This window comes from Schistocerca piceifrons, chromosome 8 (genome assembly GCF_021461385.2).
Source record: "Schistocerca piceifrons isolate TAMUIC-IGC-003096 chromosome 8, iqSchPice1.1, whole genome shotgun sequence".
In the NCBI taxonomy this organism is placed as follows: Eukaryota; Metazoa; Arthropoda; class Insecta; order Orthoptera; family Acrididae; genus Schistocerca; species Schistocerca piceifrons.
In genome coordinates this window covers 270,649,114-270,668,172 of record NC_060145.1, presented here as the reverse complement: position 1 = coordinate 270,668,172, position 19,059 = coordinate 270,649,114, and the positions used below count along the sequence as shown (strand labels likewise).

The 19,059-nt window shown below is 36.4% G+C and overlaps 1 protein-coding gene across 1 annotated transcript in view; it reads left to right on the top strand.

The window, feature by feature from the left end:
* The window catches only part of LOC124711200 (putative ATPase N2B), a 116,866-nt gene extending 107,276 nt beyond the window's left edge, over positions 1-9,590 (top strand). Inside the window, exon 7 of the mRNA XM_047241145.1 lies at positions 4,763-9,590. Coding sequence (XP_047097101.1) covers positions 4,763-4,885 — 123 coding nt within the window. The 3' untranslated portion in view covers positions 4,886-9,590. The remainder of the gene's footprint in view (positions 1-4,762) is intronic.
* Positions 9,591-19,059: the final 9,469 nt, after the last annotated feature.

Genomic DNA, 19,059 nt, shown 5'->3' with positions numbered 1-19,059 from the left:
ACCAGTTTTGTAATATAAGAAGATATTGCTGACTGTTAACTGTGACCATCGGAGAAGAATGGGCCTTAAACAGATGAGTGGAATACCACACAAACACATTGATTTTCGGTAAATCTCTTACATGTTCAGTGTATGCAGGTGGGTTCTGTATGCCGCAAATTCAACACTGTTTGTTTACTTTCACCACGGGAAAGTCGCTTCATCACTAAGCATAATGCATTATGCGAATGTGTTGTTATTGTCAATAGCATTCTGCAGCTCATCAGAAAATGCCATACACTTGCATTTGTTGTCATGACGTAGAGCCTGTAATGCTGTCACTTGTATGGTTTCAGTACCAACGGACGCCTCAAAAGGTGCCAAGTTGTTGTTGTTGTAGGCAGTTATAACTCCTGACTGCCAACCCCCACTATCACTACTCCCTCTCTTCCTTTCATGATATTAAATCTAACTACACAAAAAAGCATACCCTGATATTCCAAAAAAAATAATTCAAGGAACATTTTTTTATTTTTGTTGTGTATTGTAGCAGATTACACGTTCTCACATTGCATGACTTTTTGTACCGTCAAGAAACTTACTTAATTTTAACAATAGACTGACATACATTATAATACTCCAAAAGGATTTCTTATTGTGTTACTTTGGTATGCTTAGACTTCACCTGCCCCATAACTAAGATGATTAGCATAATAATGTTACCTACAGGTTTCTGACAAAAATATGGAAACACCACAAGAAATGCATGCTTAAACAAAAATGCAGATGCTAGCCAAGTCAGCAGGTTTTGCTGTTGTAGGTTAACATGAAGAGCACCTATGGGATGCTCTTGACACGTTGCAAGGGTCAGTTGTGGTCAGAGCAGTGTTCTGTGTAGTTGAGTGCATTATGTTAAAGCTAAGTGAATTCGAACCCCTGTGTATTGTTGATGCTCACATGATGGATGCCTGGACCATGGTAACCAAAATATGTGGTGTTTCAAGAGGCACCATATTGATGATTTATACCATGCACAGGAAAAATGGAAAAACATAGTCCACTAAGTCACAATGTGGACAAAAGAGTGTATCGAGTGATTGCAATGAATAGTCATTGAAGAGGATTCTGGGGAAAAATAAGGGGATAACAGCTGAAAAAGTCACTGCAAAACTGAATGTGGAACTTGCAAATCCTCATCAGCACCAAAACAACACAGAGACGCCTTCATAAGCAGGGAATTGCAGGACAGTCTTTAAGTACAAAACCACTCATCAGTGTGATGCAGTTGTCTGTAACTGGAAAACGTGATGCTGAAGTTGTAAAACCCAGACTATGGAGCAATAGAGGAATATCATTTGCTCAGGTGACTGTTATTTCACACTGTTTTCAACTTCTGACTGAGTTTACAGTTCAAGAGTAAAACATGATGGGGTTCAGTGATGATTTGGGCAGCTGTATCGTGGTATTCTATGGGCCACATGGGTACTTCTGCAGATCATATTACTGCCAACGATTACATGACCGTTTTGGCTGATCAAGTCCATCCAACTATACATTTTGTGTTCTCTAGTGCTGATGCTGTCCAAGGTGGCAGGATCCCTGGTCACCAGGATCGCTTTATGCAGTGTTGCTTTTGTTAGCATAAGGATGAATTTCTGCAGCTCCCCTGGCCTTCATAATCACTAGGTCTCAATATTATTTAGCGTTTGTGGTTTACTTTGGAGAGAAGGGTGTGTGATTGCTTTCCACCACCACAATCATCATTAACTGAAGTTGCCACTATTTTGCAGGAAAAGTGGTATAAAAATTCCCATGAAAACCCTACACGACCTGTACGTATATATTCCGAGAGAACTGGAAAATAAATCTCTCCTGTTACCTCTCAGACACCCAGATGTCCATTAGTCAAGCAGCACTATATTTGTGACATGCACAGCTTCTCTTTGATGTTCAACCAATTGTTTTCTCTTACCAAAAGAGCTCTCTGGTCATATTTTAAGGGAGCAGCATTAGCACCCACATACAATACTTGCAGATAACACACAACTGAAACTGAGGGTTAACTGAGCACTGTCAGAAATATTGAACTCTATTTTTAAATATTTCTTTACAAAGAAAGATGCAGGAGTACTTTCCCAGTCTACTTCTTGCACTGCTGTACAGATGGTGTACTGTCAGTAATGTTGAAAAACATCTGAAAACTCTGATTTGAACAAGGCTTCAGAACAGTATGGGATCTCTACCAGACTGTATACAGACTTTAACAGTTGACTTAGCCTTTCAGTCAACCATATTACAAAGTAGATATCTTGAACAAAAACTGTGCACAGTGGAATGGAAAAATCGCAAGTCTCACCTCTCTACGAGAAAGGCAGCATAAGTAATCGCCAGAAGTTCTGTCTAATATCTGTTACATCTGCCTGTTGCAAAATACTGGAACATATATTGAACTAAAACATGATGTGGAATCTTGAAAAAAATGATCTCCTCCATGTCAACGAGCAAGGATTTCAAAAACATAGGTCATGTAAGACTCAGCTTTACTCATGTGACATACTGAAAGCCATAGATCTTTATCTACATCCAGACTCATTGAACCACTTTGAACCATATGGCAGATGGTACTTCCTGTAATAAAATGTCTCAGGGTTTCTTCCCATCAATTTCTGTATGGAGCACTGGAGGAATAACTGCTTAAAAGTCTGCATCTATACTGCAGTTGGGCTAATCATGTTTATGTGGATATAGGAGGCAAACAGGTGGATGCAATATTCCTTGACTTCTAAAAACTTTTTTTTACCTAGGATAACATCAATACTTATTAATGAAACTATAAAATGTAAGTGCCTGACTAAATTTGTGACTGGGCTGAGGAGGATTTCTTAGTAGGGAGAACAGAGCATAATATCTTGCATTGGGGGGGGGGGGGGGGGGGGGGCAGAGAACAACATATTGTTGTCATTGAGTTTGCTTGTATTGTCAGTGCTATGAGATGTGTAAATAGTAGCAATCATTAACTGGTGCAAATTACAGCTTGGCTCTACATGTTCAAAGTTCACAACTGTTTCATCTGGACAATACAATGCTAATTTTAAGTTAATGGATTTTTTTTCTCAAGAACCCTCCTAAAAAAAAAGAGAGGTCATCTTGTATTCAGGGTCATTGTATACTTGTGTAAATGTAATATATCCTTGTAAACAAGTACAGACACATGGACAATGCTTGGTTATCACATCTCTTACAATTCTTGTTTCATTCATATTCACCACCTACAAGTATATTTCACTGAGCTATAGATTTTCAATGTTGTCACTAAAATAAATAAATAAAAAATAATAAAAGACAATGGTTTCTTGTCATCAAAGAATGAGAGAGAAGGAATATTGAATTTCAGAAGAACAAAGCAAACTTACAAGCAAAATACAGAATCACCTTTTAGAGGCCCATATCATTTTTCCCCCCTTTGAAAACGTGTGGAAAGACATACATTGTCATTTACAAATAATGCTGCATCTTGCAAGTCAAAAATTTTACAAAAAATTTATGAATCTGTTGCAATGCAGTGTTGACATTTTCTAATTGTATTCAAAATTATTTTACTGACTGTAAATTACTTGATGTTTTATTAGGGATAGATCTATTAACCAATAGTGACATGAAAATTTGTGCCTGACCAGCATTCAAATTCGGATTTCTTGCTTATTGTGAGTGGTCACCTTGACTTTTTTGGCTCTCTGTGCACACCCCCCCAGACCAGCCAAATCACATGTCACACAGTCTACATCCTTATATCATAGTCCACTAAATTCATCACCTAATGCTTGCAGCATTTCTTGGATTTCCACAACAGGGAGAATGAGACAATGAGAAATACAGACCAATGTTGTTATTGCCATGTGCCCACCTAGGCTTTATAATACTTAATGCATGTCTGAAAGAACAGACACTGTTGTCGATCCGCAGCTGCAAGTTCATTGACATCGTCTACATTAGGTATAGATCAGCTACCCAGTAGTGGCATTGGTGTCCATTCCTCATTGTCCCTGTCATGAGAATACAAGTAATGTTACGAGTTATAGCTGATGAATTTAGTGGACTACAAAATAAGCACATAGGCAGTATGAGATATGGAAGGTTGGGTCGGTCCAAGGAGTGTGCATGGATAGCCAAAGAAGTTAAGCTGATTGCTCGCAATACACAGAAAATCTGGATTCGAGTCCCAGTCCAACACAAATTTTCATCTCTGTTGGGTAATAGATCTATGCCTAATATAACAGATGTTTATCATCAGCAAATTAATTACAAAAATATTTTGTACAGCTGAGGATTTTCAACAGTGTCTGTCCTTTCAAACATGATTGTAAGTATTTTCTAATTAGTTCATAGTACTTGCAGTAAACCCACACAACCAGTTCTGTAGTTAATTAATTCTCCCTCTTTTTGTATGTCATGGGAGGAGGGGGGGGGGGGAGGAACAGTGTATTTAAATATTCTAGTCACCGTTTTCTACAGTGTCTTGTTGTTGTATCTAAAATGTGTGAATGTGTGTGGATATGCCTCATATCCTCATTAAAAAATACGCATTAGTATAAGGGAAAACAATTTTTTGCTGTATAGAGAAAGTGCAGATCAGGATATAATGCATGTGAATAGTAATGCCAAATGTTTGGAAAGACAAATAATAAAGTAGGATTTCTTTCATGTACAATTCCAGTGTGCCTCAATTGTAACTAAACATGAGTTATACTTATGTTGAGTGTGTTTTTTATTCATTTCTTTTTAGGAAAATGCTTCTGCTAACATATTCACTGGTGAGGAAGAAGTATTTGCCTTTGAACGCACAGTTTCTCGACTGTCTGAGATGCAAACCAGAGAATATTGGGAGCAGTGGGAAAGGCATAGATAGTCACATGTGTCTCATTACACTACAGTTCCGAGTATCATACCTCACTTAGGAGGAATAGTCAATTGTAGTGCCATCTGTGTTTGCTGGAATGAATTTGATTGTTTGCATATATTCTTTTGTGCAATATGTGCAGGCACATTTAGCAGACTAGGGGGCTGAAAGACCACAGATGAGATTTACTGATATAAAAAAGATGTACATAATAACTTAATTTATTATTTATTTATTGTTGTTTGCAGCATATACTGCATATTTTTAAAAATATTTTAGAGTGAGACTATTTGCATTTGGAAGTATCCAAATCATACCTGAAAACTTGTTACCATCTTACATGTAAGTATTAGCCTGTAAATACACAAAGGAAAAAGGTGTAACTGGTCACACAATTTGTAATTAACACTTTTTGAGGCAATTTTATTTGTGTCTTCATGTTGTTGTAAGTACTCAGCACCTTTTACCTAGATACCACAGTTCTAGTTATTGTGCTATGTTTTTAATTGTGTAAATGTTTGTTGAACAAACAAAGGCTTCAGAATAAGGTTCTAACGGCAGATTGACCATTTGCATTTTACTGGTTACTGTCTAATATATCACTTTTTGTTACATACACAGGATGATAAGTTTGCCCTTCCTTTACTGCTGTGAGAAATTATCTATAATACTTACCACTGTAATATTGTATGAGAAGATGCATAAACTTCAAGCAAAGTAAGTTGTCTGTGATAGCATCTCATTATTTTTTGGTTGTATTGTTGTTTTACCAGCTGTTGGTTCAAGTGATAGAAAATAAATAAACAAGTAAGGTATGGTCTCGAAGCAGAAGTAAAATGTTCCTAAATGTGTTCCATGTACTTCTCATACATCACCATACTGTGTTGTCACCATATTATTTGTTCTTTAGTTCTGCATCAGTGAAAACATTGAGAAATGTCAACACAGTAAAATTAGTAATTGAGAAAGTGTGTATGAAGTATATATTCATTATTAAATTACAGTTACAAACAAGAATTTGTAGTTAAAGATACAGCAAGAATGTTCACTGTTGGTGTTTCACTGTGACAGCTACTCACACTACTGATGTGTCAGGGATAAATCAGTCTTACATGGTCTAGCTAACAATGTTATGTAGAATTTTACTATTTTCCCAAAGTCAGTATATATTTATTGCATCTGCTGTAAAAGATGAAAAAATCAACATAGCTAGTCTCTCTGAACTTCTGGTGTAGACTGAAATATGAGTGATGTAGCAATATCCAAAGCAATGATTTTACTTTCATCAAATTACTAGACTGCTTCAATAATGTGGATGCATCGTGAAGGAAGTTGAATTATTTCTGTGTACACTTTTCAAGTGTTATGTTTTCATTTGAGTGACAATAATATGAACAAATAAATTATTCCAAATTGCCTATTAGTGATAAATTATAGTTAAGTCAGTCAGTTTGCTCACTGTCTTATCAGTTTGTAGACACTGTAAGCTGTATTTGTTTCACAAAGGATTTGGCAGCAGTTTGTGTGATCCATTGACATATAATGATTTTGCACCAAACTACAGCAGAAACTCTCAAAATTCTCATTAACAGCCATTCTTATAATATACAAATGGATCTCATGCATTGATACAAATTGTCTGCTGTGGAGATGAGGACTAACTTTGCCATAAACGTTTCTCATCATATGTATAGTCTGGAGGAGTAGGGAAACAGGCAAGAGTAACAGAAGACAAGTATCTTCTTTTGAGTACTGGTATGTCTTAGTCTTGGCTTGTCACTAATGTTCTAATCTAGATGCACCTCATTAACAAAAAGTGAAGAGAAACAACTAAAGTTGAAATAATGCAATCCCATAAGAGAACATGTTTCTGTTGTAGTCTTCATTTTTTCTTTTCTAACACAGTCCCAACATCACATCTGCATTTTTTTCTTTTTGCATGTAAGACACTATGAAAAATGCTCACTCCTAATATGAGTAATTATCAGTTATACTAGCACCAATAGATGATTTTTTTTTTTTTAAATCAATGGATTGATGTATGTGAAGTACATATTCTGTTGTCTTGATCTGTGCCACAAATAGTATTAAGCACTTTTAGTTAATGTTAAACATTTAAAACTATATTTGTTGTTCTGTATTATAAGATTTGTTCAAAGGAAGTGTCTCCTTGAAACTTATGTAGGCAAATTGTGTACTTAAAGATAAGTAGTCAGATATGTGAACAGAGTGATGGAAGAAGACCTATAATACATGCCACAGCTTAAACTAATAATACTTGGCAGCATGCTGTAAAGTCTAGCTGTTTGTCACCAACTTTCAACTTTATTGGTAGTTGAATGTATAATCATTAGAAACATTCAATGTTACTAGTGAAAAATCATAAGGGAAACCCAGTACAGTGTAAAAAGCGACATTTGCCATTCTTGTTATGGTCAGATAATGCTGAAGTTTATATCCAGTTCAATACTCAAATCTTATTAGTTTTTCTTAAAGCTTGGTGTAGAGGTGGCAGTGGAGATCCACCATTTTAGAATCTTCTTCAGAATAGTAAAAGACACATTCTGTCCTTGCCAATCAAAGCCTCAAAATTTTTAGGAGGTAAGTTGTCCGTAAGTGTACCATTTCTATATTCTCAAACTGCAATGATGATTTTCCTTTCAGGCATTGGCTGTGATACACCTGCTGTATTTTTATTTGATGTCATTTCTTTCTTTTTACAGTATTATTATTGGTTTTACTTGTTGTCTCTTACATAAAATGTACATTTTTTTTCATTACACATACAATTAATGTATTTTTTTGATTAACAGTTAATGAAGCCATTTGGCAGTCCAAAGTTACCCCACCCCATACTGTCTATAAAAAAATCATTTTATTCAGCAAACAAGATCCTATAAATTCATGTGAACATTGTTATTTCATGTGCTTCACATTGGAGGAAAATTATTTACAACAAAACTGCAATATATCGTCACCTCCTTCCCAATATGGTGGCTATTAATTTGCAGTTGGTTTATCAAATTTATACTGGTCCTGCATTTTGCATTACAGGCTTCAAACTTTAAAATGACATTTGATGGTAATGTTTCATTCATAGTAGTTTTCCAATTCATCTTAAGATTTTGTTGATGGGTACACTTTGGGGTATTTCACAGGTTGCTATTTTGTTTAAATATGGCAGTTATTGTGCTGGATACCAGTTAAGCACAATCAAAAACTGATCCCTTATCTCTTAAACTTATTTTAAAAAGACTGTTGCATTAATCATGGCACCTAAGATGTGACATTTTCTGATGAAACTGTTAGCTATAATTTTAGAAAAATTATTCTGTATTATTTACCATCAACACCACTGCTGCTGTAGGAGATTGTTGACAGGATTGCTGAGTGGGCTGCAAGTATTATTATGTAATATTTTTTGGTGCCCACCAGTGCTTATTGTTTCTTCAGCAGATTAGATGCATTACTTGTTGCTTAAATAGCGACCGATGACCTCAGCAGTTTGGTCCCTTAGGAATTCAAACACATTGTTCCTTAAACTCATGGTGTGGAGGCCCTTGGTTTATATAGAACATATTGAATTCAAAGTATAAGGCACAGTTTGTGATGCAGAAATTATTTGTGTTTGTGGGTATTGACAGGATGACATCTTAAACAGAACACCACTCAAACTTGTAACAGCTCTCATGTGTCAAAATAATCAAAAATAATTATGGCCTTCATGGGTGACCAGTTAAGTGATACATTTTGTCTCTGTGGTACTGATGATTCTGTAGTTCAGATTTCTGTGTATGTCCAGTTTCCAGTGATTTTAATTATTCAATAAATCATTAATCATCTTTTTAAATTTTGAACAGCATAGACAAAGAAGTACTGATATAAGCAGATAATGTGTATTTTAAGCACTGTTTCATAACAGCTATGGTTACTTGAGCATGTACAGACCAAGTGATCCCACTGCATGTCACCTGTAATGACCTAATGTCAAAAAATCACTGAGCTCCAATTGATCTATTATCTCCCTTTGTTACTTCCGTAGATTTACATCTCTAAAATTACTACAAGTATACTTTTGAAGGCTTGACCAAAGTGTAGAATTATTTAAGTGGCAAAACATCACCACCCAACACCTTTATTATCCCTCTTTAACACTATTAGGCATTTTTATCATGCACAACTGCCAAATTTCATGTAATAGGTTTCAGCAGTTGTATTTAAGTACAACTTGGAATGGGCACAGTGACACATTTTTGATGTTTAAAAGTCACTACTTTATACATTTGTAACTAGTTGCTGGTATTTGGTAATGTGTGAAGCTGACTTTCAAATGTATATACTGGATTTGCTATGAAGCCATATTTTTCATAGAATGACTCATCTGCTGTTGCTTATTGTGACTCTTATATTTTAAAAAGTTATATGAGCACATTATTTTAAAATAGTTTAAACATGCTTTTAGTATTGTTCACAGTGCCAATGTATTTATCTCATATAAAAGTACCACTGATCTTCATCTTGTGATATTTTCATTGTGTATAATACTTATTTGTTAAATGGTGACTTAATGTCAGACTGTGGTAAACCAATATCAAACAGCACCATGTAAAACAGTCATATTTTGGATTGTAGTGTACTTATTTGTGCATAGGTCAGTAACTTTTTGATAGTGTTAACAAAAGTTTATTTTTAAATATAGTATATCATCTTTTAATCAAGTGTTATTCTTTCTTGCTGCGTTCATTTCACCTATTTCCTAACTGTGTGTGTTGTTACGCTTCCATGTAATTTGTGAAGTGTCAATCTGCAAACTGTGATTTTGTGTTTTACTTGTTCCAACACGTTGTTCTATGTCTTTCATAACAACAGTTTTTGGGCAAGCTATACAAATGGTTTGTAGTACCTACTTTAATTAAACACTGCATATAAGAGAAAACTGCAGTGTACAAATGTAGTGGGAAATTAGAAATGAATAGAACCAATAGCAACAGTTATCCAGATCTTTCAGCTGTACTAAATTTAGGCAGCACTGCCTCACTCCTAATCTCACACGCAGTATGTCCTGCAATAAAGTAAGTTATGCCCAGAAATCAGAACAGTGTGCTCACTTCCAGCATGCTGGATGGCAATTGACAGCAGCTTACTATGATTCAATGACATTACAAAACCAAAAAAGGTGAACAAAAGTTTGTTTTTATTTAAATGGTGAGTCCTACCCTAACACCATAATGTGTATATCCTGGCCTCAGTGCTTGTATGAGTGACTAGTGCAAAATACTATTTGTGTATGACAGTCTAGTGCTGCATGCAACAAATGCTTTGTAATTTCAGTGAACAGAACAGTCACCAGAGCTTCATAAACGCAATAAAACATGTAAACCAAACAGATGCTAAGAACATCCTAGAATAAACCAAATGGGAGAAACTACACAATAGAAAAGCCCATAGACTTGTAACTGAACAAGACAGGAACAGAGTACCATTGAACCAAAGCAAGACATTAAAATGGTAAAGTGGAAAAATGCAGAAGCAAATAAAAATGATTGCTTAATGGTGTGCTTACAGATATTCAGCTGAATTATTTCCACAACTGACCCAGTCTTCTTCTTCGGGTGTTATGATTATGTTTTTAGGTGTACTCACTGCCTTGACTCTAACCAGAGTTGAGAGTATGGAATCACACGATGTATGAGGACACTTGTACTCTGGTTACATTCACCAACTATTCAGTTTTTCAAAGGGTCCTTGAGACCATGAGACACTTAGCCTCGCTGAGAAAAGAGATTGATAACTTCCTGTGAAATTGCCTTACTTCACTACAGAACACATTACTACAGTATTGACAGATATTACACAGTCTCTCTCTCTCTCTCTCTCTCTCTCTCTCTCTCTCTCTCTCTCTCTGAGAAGGAAGTGAAGCACCCAGAAAATATGGAAGAATGGCACTGAAACTTCACACACCATCGGCAGGTATATAAATAACTGGAGTTGTAATTCTCTCTGACTGGCAGAATGGCCGCTGAGAGCATTAGTGTTGTTCATATTTAGTGTTGTCACCAGGCCTGGTAGGGTACATAAAGGGCAGAAACAGCGTCATGTTGAGTGATGACAGTGAATGACATCTAGATGCTATGTACTCATGTGATAGAGCTTTATTAGCACTTGACAGAGTTTGAAATGTGCCTCATTGTGGGGTCTCAATTCAGCCAGCTAGTTGAACCATACAGTATCCAGATGTGTGGGGCATTCAGATGTGACAGAGGCCAGATGTTGGACTGCAAGGGAATGTGAGGGCAGGCTTAATCATCATCAAGGTTCTGGTTGACTACATCTACCATCACAAGGAAGGATTGCTGAAGTGTGCACCAGGCATATCATAACCCCTTCACCTCCCATTCAAGAACAAATAACTGACTCCCTGCAACATTCTGTATCATTCCATACTATTACTCAGAGACTGGTAGGCACTGTAGTAGGGGATCACCATCCCAAGCATTGGTTGCTGTTAACACCACAACAAGACACTGCGTTTTGAGTTGTGCCATGACCAGGAAGCATGGACTGCAAATGAATGGTCTTGCATTGTGATCATCGATGAATAGCAGTTCCTCACTGCCGGGTGACCACCATCTGTGATTTGATGATGACCTGGGGAGAGGTCCTTTCTTCCAATGAGTTGGAGAGGCATCATGGTACTAGTCCTGTCATCATGGTGTGGAAGCCATCGGGATTGACTTTAGGTCAGAGCAGGGAACTCTGATGGCACAGTGGTATGTCATGGACAGCCTGCATCCTTGTGAGTTACCACTCATGCAACGGTGTCATAGTGCCTTTTTCAACAGGACATTGTTCATTCACACATGGCATGTGTGTCTAAGAACTATCTGTGTGATGTTGAGGTGATCCTGTGACCCCTGAGATTCCCAGATCTGCCCCTGATAGTACATATGCTTGGTTAGTTTGGGTATTAGTTCCGCCCCGGTGCCATTATTCAGGATAATAAGGTTCATTTAGAACAGTTGTGGTCTAGCTTGTATCAAGAGAGCATACAGCAGCTTTATGACACCTTTTCAGACTGAATCGGTGCATGCTTCCAGGCTAGAGGGCATGCAACATCATTCTGATAAGTGGACTCATACTGTCAGGTTCTTTCTGCATTTGACTTGATTTTGTAGTCACTGAGAAATATCACATACCTTCTGGGTGCTTCATTTTCTTTATATGATGCTGGAGAATGGAAAAGGTCCTTCCAGTCAGCTAATGTGAAGATGGCTGACTGGATGTTTGAAAAAGTTATGGAACTTGGTCGGGAAATAATCAAACAAATACAAGACATGAATAATGAGAATCTTCAGTTGCTCATGCGAGCAAGAGCTGGATAATGACTTGCATGCTACTCCTGATTGCAAAATCCCGTGGAGGGAGGTATGCAGCTAAGTATGAGCATGAACATAGCCAGAGTGAATACTACAAGTCAATGCTCCAGGCCTTACCTACGTAGATGTCCCTCCTGGATTACTGTCTGTCCTGAATTCCCTTTGCTGCCCCCACCTTTTATCTGGGCAGCAGTCTGCATTGCCCCTTCCACGTTGGCACTTCCGGCCACTGCCCTTTGGTGCCTCATATGCGACCATATGTGGTCCCCACCCATACCTTGTGGGTTCTCCACATGAGGTCGGGATACATCATGAGTCTACATAAGATTACCGGCCGCAGTGGCCGAGCAGTTATAGGTGCTTCAGTCCAGAACCGCGCGACTGCTACGGTTGCAGGTTCGAATCCTGCCTCGGGCATGGATGTGTGTGATGTCCTTAGGTTAGTTAAATTAATTAGTTCTAAGGGACTGATGACCTCAGATGTTAAGTCCCATAGTGCTCAGAGCCATTTGAACCATCCACATAAGATTGTCAGCCAACACCCAAGCCACTGTCCTTCCAGTGGCGTCGTCTTTGTGCTCCATGTACTTTCTGGAAAAACTTATTCTTTCTGACTTCTGTTCATTGCTTTTTCTAAATATGCAGTACTTCCCTCCATTTGGGGGAAAATTTGTAGGTGCTGTCCTCAGTGACCACAAATTTTTAGAGAAGATTTCTCACAGGTTTTGTTCTGTTAATGGAGAAACATACACATTTGCTTTACAATAATGTCCAAAAGATGCACACAACTTCCTTAAAACTTTCCACAACAGAAATACATATAAATCATCTTTTCCTGTAAGAGGAACATGTACATTTCTACATTTCACAATTAATATTATTGTTACATGTCCTAATACCTGGAATAAAGGTACATTTTATTTTACAATATGAGACATTACTTATTATCCTATCAATTCTCTTTTCTGGTAGGATACTATTTTACAATCAACTTTACAGTGAATTACACTTGATACCCTGCTGTACACTTTGTAACATAATTACAATTTTAGTACTAGTTTTTCACACTTTCTACCAGTATTATCATTCTTCAGCATTTGTTTTTGTCTTAACACCTTGATAAACACCATTTCTAATGTATCTACCAGGCACTAGAGATCTGTCAGAAATTATCTCTTAACTGTCTCTAGATGTGCTTCTTGAGGATGATACCTGACTATATCCCTCTCTGGGCACTGATTTACAATACTGTTTTTAGCAGACATTTTTATACAACAATCATTACCCATTGTTTTGTGCACAAATTTAAAACAGCCTCAACAGCATTTACAATAGCTCCATAGACAACCTAATATTACTCGAATTACTACACCAACCCCATGAAACTCCAGAAAGAGAAATGACTTAACGAGAAGTTGCTGAAGGCACTTCTCTCCTGGCATTCAGTCTCACTTTATAGCTCATCCAACTTATGTCCTGCAGCTTATATTGGTTATTTAAGTGCTGACGATGTAAGGAGGTGCGAATAATATAGATTATTTCAAGGTGTGTGGCTGGCGGATACATTCACCAGGAACAATTCATGCATCTGATTTTGCTCTTCCACAGTCTATTATTATGATTACCAATGAAACAGTCTAATTGATTAATATATTAATTCTCCTTTTAACAGAATGATATGAACCTCTTCTTTTTTGGGAAAAAATGGGAACATCTTCCATTGCTGTGATAAAGAATACGTATGTTACAATCACAACTGAGGTCACTGATATACTCAAAGATTACAGGTGCTGTGCTTCCTGGTATCATTTTCAGGATGAATAATTTAGAAATGAAAGAAACTGCCTCCCATTCCAGAAGACATGTTGTAAAAAGCTTTTACACAAATATACACAGCTCACACCCGCAACATGTCCACCCAGAATAAGGGACAGGAAGAGATAGATAGTCAAAGACTGAAAAATTTAATACCAGCTTAAACATAAGAATAGAGGTACATGTTCATCTTTCCTTTTGTGCATTTCTGTTTTTGCCTCACACAGTGTTCTGATATTTATTAAGTGACATATGCTTTATGGGTAAACCAAAGTAAGATCTATCGCAACTGTGCCCCCTGCAGTATACTGGCAGTGTCCATGATAACTGGATGGTAGCATACAGTAGTGGTACTTTTTACAAGCTTATGTAACATAAATAATCAAATTTTATATGAATGTACCACTAAAACTACTTTTTGGTGTGACTGGGTATGAAATCCCCTTATTTGTGGTGAAGTTGTTATCTTATTTATCCTCTGCACATGACAGTTTTCTTTATATTACTATTAATTTAAATGAAATTTACAAAGGTTCAGTTTATTAGAGCCCATGACTCGACAAAAGGCATGTTTGAATTAGAGTCCTTTGCTCCATCATTGTGTATTAACTGCCACCCATAGTTTGTGCAGCCATATCTCCACGCATTGTTTGTTATAGTGTCCAGATGGTAGCTCTGTAGGATAAGTGCACATTGATGAGTGTTTGGTTAAAAAGTTTGATTCCGTGAAGATGAAGTCCTATAGTTCCAACCACTGTTATATAGACCAAGTCATCTATCACATATTTAAGTGTTCAAAAGGCCCTCCCGTATCATCGACACCACGTCGAGGGCTCACCATATTCCAGGTATGTCCATAAATTACTTCCTTTAATTCCTTCTTCATAGTAAATTTCAGCATCTGATGCCACTACAGAGGGTACTTAAAATGTTTTCTTCATTGTAGACAGCCACTAGTTTGATTGCTGCTTCACATGAGCGTGTATTCCTTATTTGACATTGGCTAAATATATGATATGTGGACAGTTTTTCTTGAAGTTGCTTTTCATTTCACTTATGTTAAACACCCTTTTCAGATAAAATTTTCCCTACAAGTATTTGTACAAATGTGTAAAATTGTACATGAATTACATAAAGAAATTAAAGCATGACATAAATTTGTTCTATATGTCATTTTAATATTAGCTGACATGCAAGGCATAAACACAGCACTTATATAAAAGTTTGGACGTGAATTTGTCACATCATTTTTTATGTTATCAAAAAAATATTTTAATACAAGTAAATAACACTTAAGAAGTCGTTTTCATCGTCAAAATTCATAAGGCAGCATTTCAGTGACAAGTTATTTCCTATTTCCATCATTAATAAATCATTTATGTTTGCAACTTTTAAGATGGGCCAGTACTCCCTTTAAATTTTAACTCATTATGTAATCTTTGTTTAGATGAGTAATTGGCAAGACATATTACATGTTAGGACTGAAAAAACAATATACATATATGCAATTTGATGATATGCATGAACTACTACTATCAACTCATTTAACTCAAGAGTTTGTAATTCCAGATTGTTAATGAAAGAAATAGAGAACTTCACTACTGTGTTTCAGTTACAAGGAGGCATAACTATGTTTAGCAATGCATCTCTCAATTCTACCAGGCGGTGGTCTATAAATCTACAGGGAGCTATGATAAGGAATGGAAAGAAGCACTAATCATCTCATGCCAAAATCCATCATTTACACATCTCACAATAACTGAGCAAATTCTCTTTGAATGCCTCTTTGTATTTTGCAACAGACTATTTACTCAGTATTTGCATCACTATAGGTAAAATTCTAACATCATTGTGTCACACATGTTTATTAATATCATTTGCTTAAATGTATCTGTAATGTTTGTGCTTCAGTGTACTTAATTTATACTTTTCTCTGTGGGGGTACCTTGCTACAGTGATTGTGTGAAGAGAAATGTTCGTGGTAAGACATCAACATCAGAAGTAATTGTGTCTTGAACACTTGTATTCAGCATTCGTATCTTGCATTCTTCAAGGCAACCCTTATTTTTATCCTGTGGTAGTATAGGACCTAGACTTTACTTCGCAACATTTTATGCACTATAACTTCTTTATATTCACTCATAACATTCACATTATCACATTTATACACATATTTTTATATAAATAATTACTCATATCATGGTGTGGTCCATTTCTTTTGATGTCAACTACCTAAATTCTCTTTCTTCTTGCATCATTCCCTACTAGGTATGTAGTTGCTCCAAGGCCAGCCAACACATCATTCACACTTGTATCACACTTATTTTCATTTAGTATGCAAATGTTTTTAGTTCATTATTTTTCTAACTGGTTCTCAGAATTCAATCCTTTTTTTGTGAGAGGACAAATGTTAACAGCATGTCTATGACTTCGAATTACGTTTTCCATCTCTTCCATATTCGTGCCATGAAACTAACAGGTACTTTCCTAGGGCAGGTACAGTTTCATTACCCATCTCATAGCTTTCAGAATTTGAGCATATCCCAAGAATTATTCATTCCTTCATATATACAGATATCCTATACCATAGTGCTTATTTTACTTTGTATATAGCCATAATGTAGATTTTTGTGTATATATTATAAATAGTAACCTAATGTGTTGACATCTTCCTGCAGTTAGTTCATTTTCTTTCCTTCCTTGTAAGTATATCCTTATATTAATTTTATTCTTGTAGTGTAGACCACTGTGTTTATTTTAGTAATCAATTTATATTCAAAATCTTTTGGGTATATTCTACTTGGTTTACAAATATTAATATTAGATGAGTGTCTGCCATGTTAATCAGTGTGTTGGAATTGTTTTTGCTTCGTGCATGCCCCGTGGTCACTGTCCTGTGATGCAAATTTCTATTGTGCTTGCGCAGTGCGTTTTGTGACAATGCTACATCATTTATTTGTCCCCACCACATTTATCAATTTGTGGTTGAGTGGTGTATGTATTTTAGTAGTGAATTCACATCACAATGATCATATTCAGCTTAGGACTGATTTTCACATTATCTTTTTGTTAGCGAACAAAATCCTAAATAACTACTGACTTACCTTATTTCTATTTTCAAACATATAAATAATGAGATAAACTTATCCTAAAACTAAGTGAACATCTTTCATAATTTATAGTGAAATATTTTCACTACTCTTAAGCATAACAACTTCATGAGTTGTTGTAACCTTTTGTCAGACCCATTCACCATAAAAATTCCTTTAGAACCTTGTGTGGACAAAGACCCTTGTCATTTCCTTTCCACTTACAGGGTATGCTAGTCTATATGATCTTGGATGGGTGCTTGTGTAATTACAAATGAGCCCGTATATAAGAGTTTCCATTTGCAGTTTAGTTCTCCATATTTGGCAAACTTCTTGTCCTATGTGGAATTTTACAGTGTGACCTAATCTTGTTCTTCAGAACAGTTTTTCGAAACAGTACTGCTACAGTGTGTGTCCCACCACTCCTCAAGTTATGTGCCAGTATTGGATGCAAGATTTATTCTTGCATAAACAGAGAAACCAGCCACGTGTAACACTTCAAGCAGTGTTGTATTCTTGGGAGCCAGACTTGTTTCTTCCTAAGCTGAGAGGTACCTGGTACAAAAAACATCCACGTCGATGATAGGCACTTCTTAAATTATCACTCACCATAGACAAAAATTTTCATAATTTGTACAATTTATCATAACTCTTCACACCCTGCTTTGTTATGCAGATGGCTTTTAATTTTGTCATCATCCATACAATCTGCATCTTCATCTAATGAATACTGATTTCGAAGTATTTGAGAATGGAGTACTGCCATTGTCACATCTTTTAATACTTCCCTACAGCGATTCATTACAGACTGAAATTGAAAATAATGGCTCAAATGAAGTTCATTTATCCTCCCATACAATATTATGGCAAAAATTGAACTCTGAGTTATTTATGAAAGAGTCATCTTCTGTAGAAGACAATCTTTCTAATATCCCTGAAGTCAGTGGTGATTCTGAATGAGTATAAGTCATCATCTCACCTGTCATAAAAACCTGCATCAGGAATATGCCACATAACACGAAAACAATTACACACTCAGTTGCAGTGGGGAAAACCAGCAACACTGCACAGACAATAACGTCTGCCACAGAAAGATTATATGGAGCAATGCTACTTCTGACCCCTGTTGGTCGTAGTGGCAACTATCACATAACGTACTAAGGGTGGTTTGATAAACTTATCTCCATGCTGGGTGAGTCAGGACTTTCCAGTTAAGTCATATGTTTCTTGCACCACCATGCACTTAAGCAAGGGGGGAATGTTGGTACACCCATTGTACCACCCACCCTAAAATAGTTAATCCAATTGGTGGAAAATCTGTTGAATTATATGGCCTGTTGAAGTATATGGCAAGTTATTAGTGATTTGCTGAAATGACAAGATGAACTCGATCCATTTTGTTTGTTTCTGTGGTGTGTATCAATGTATAAATCTGTTTAATTCCTTAAACACCTTTTCTATGGGGCTTGCTTCAGGGTGGAACTGTGATATCAGATTGTGTTTTATTTTATTTGTAGTCACGAACTCCTTCCACTTGTTACCTGTGAAGTACGATGCATTATCAGCTAACATTATCTGCGACTTCCCTACTCTTAGGAGAGAGTCATGTGTAATTCTTATAATAATAGAACCAGCACTGCATAAACTTAACATACCTAGAAAAAAATCGTATAAGGCAATTACGTTCTTAACACCCCCCTGTTCTTTTTGGATAAGGACCAGCAGCATCCAATGATACTGAACCTAAAGATTTTATGGGAACATTTGGGGGTGCAGTTCAATTAATTTTGATTTGTCAGAGTGTTTTGACTTCTGATAAGTACAGTAATACTTTTTTGAATTACTTGGAGAATTTGGTGTCGCATGTTTGGGAAGTAGCAGTATGTGTTTATCTTATCGATGC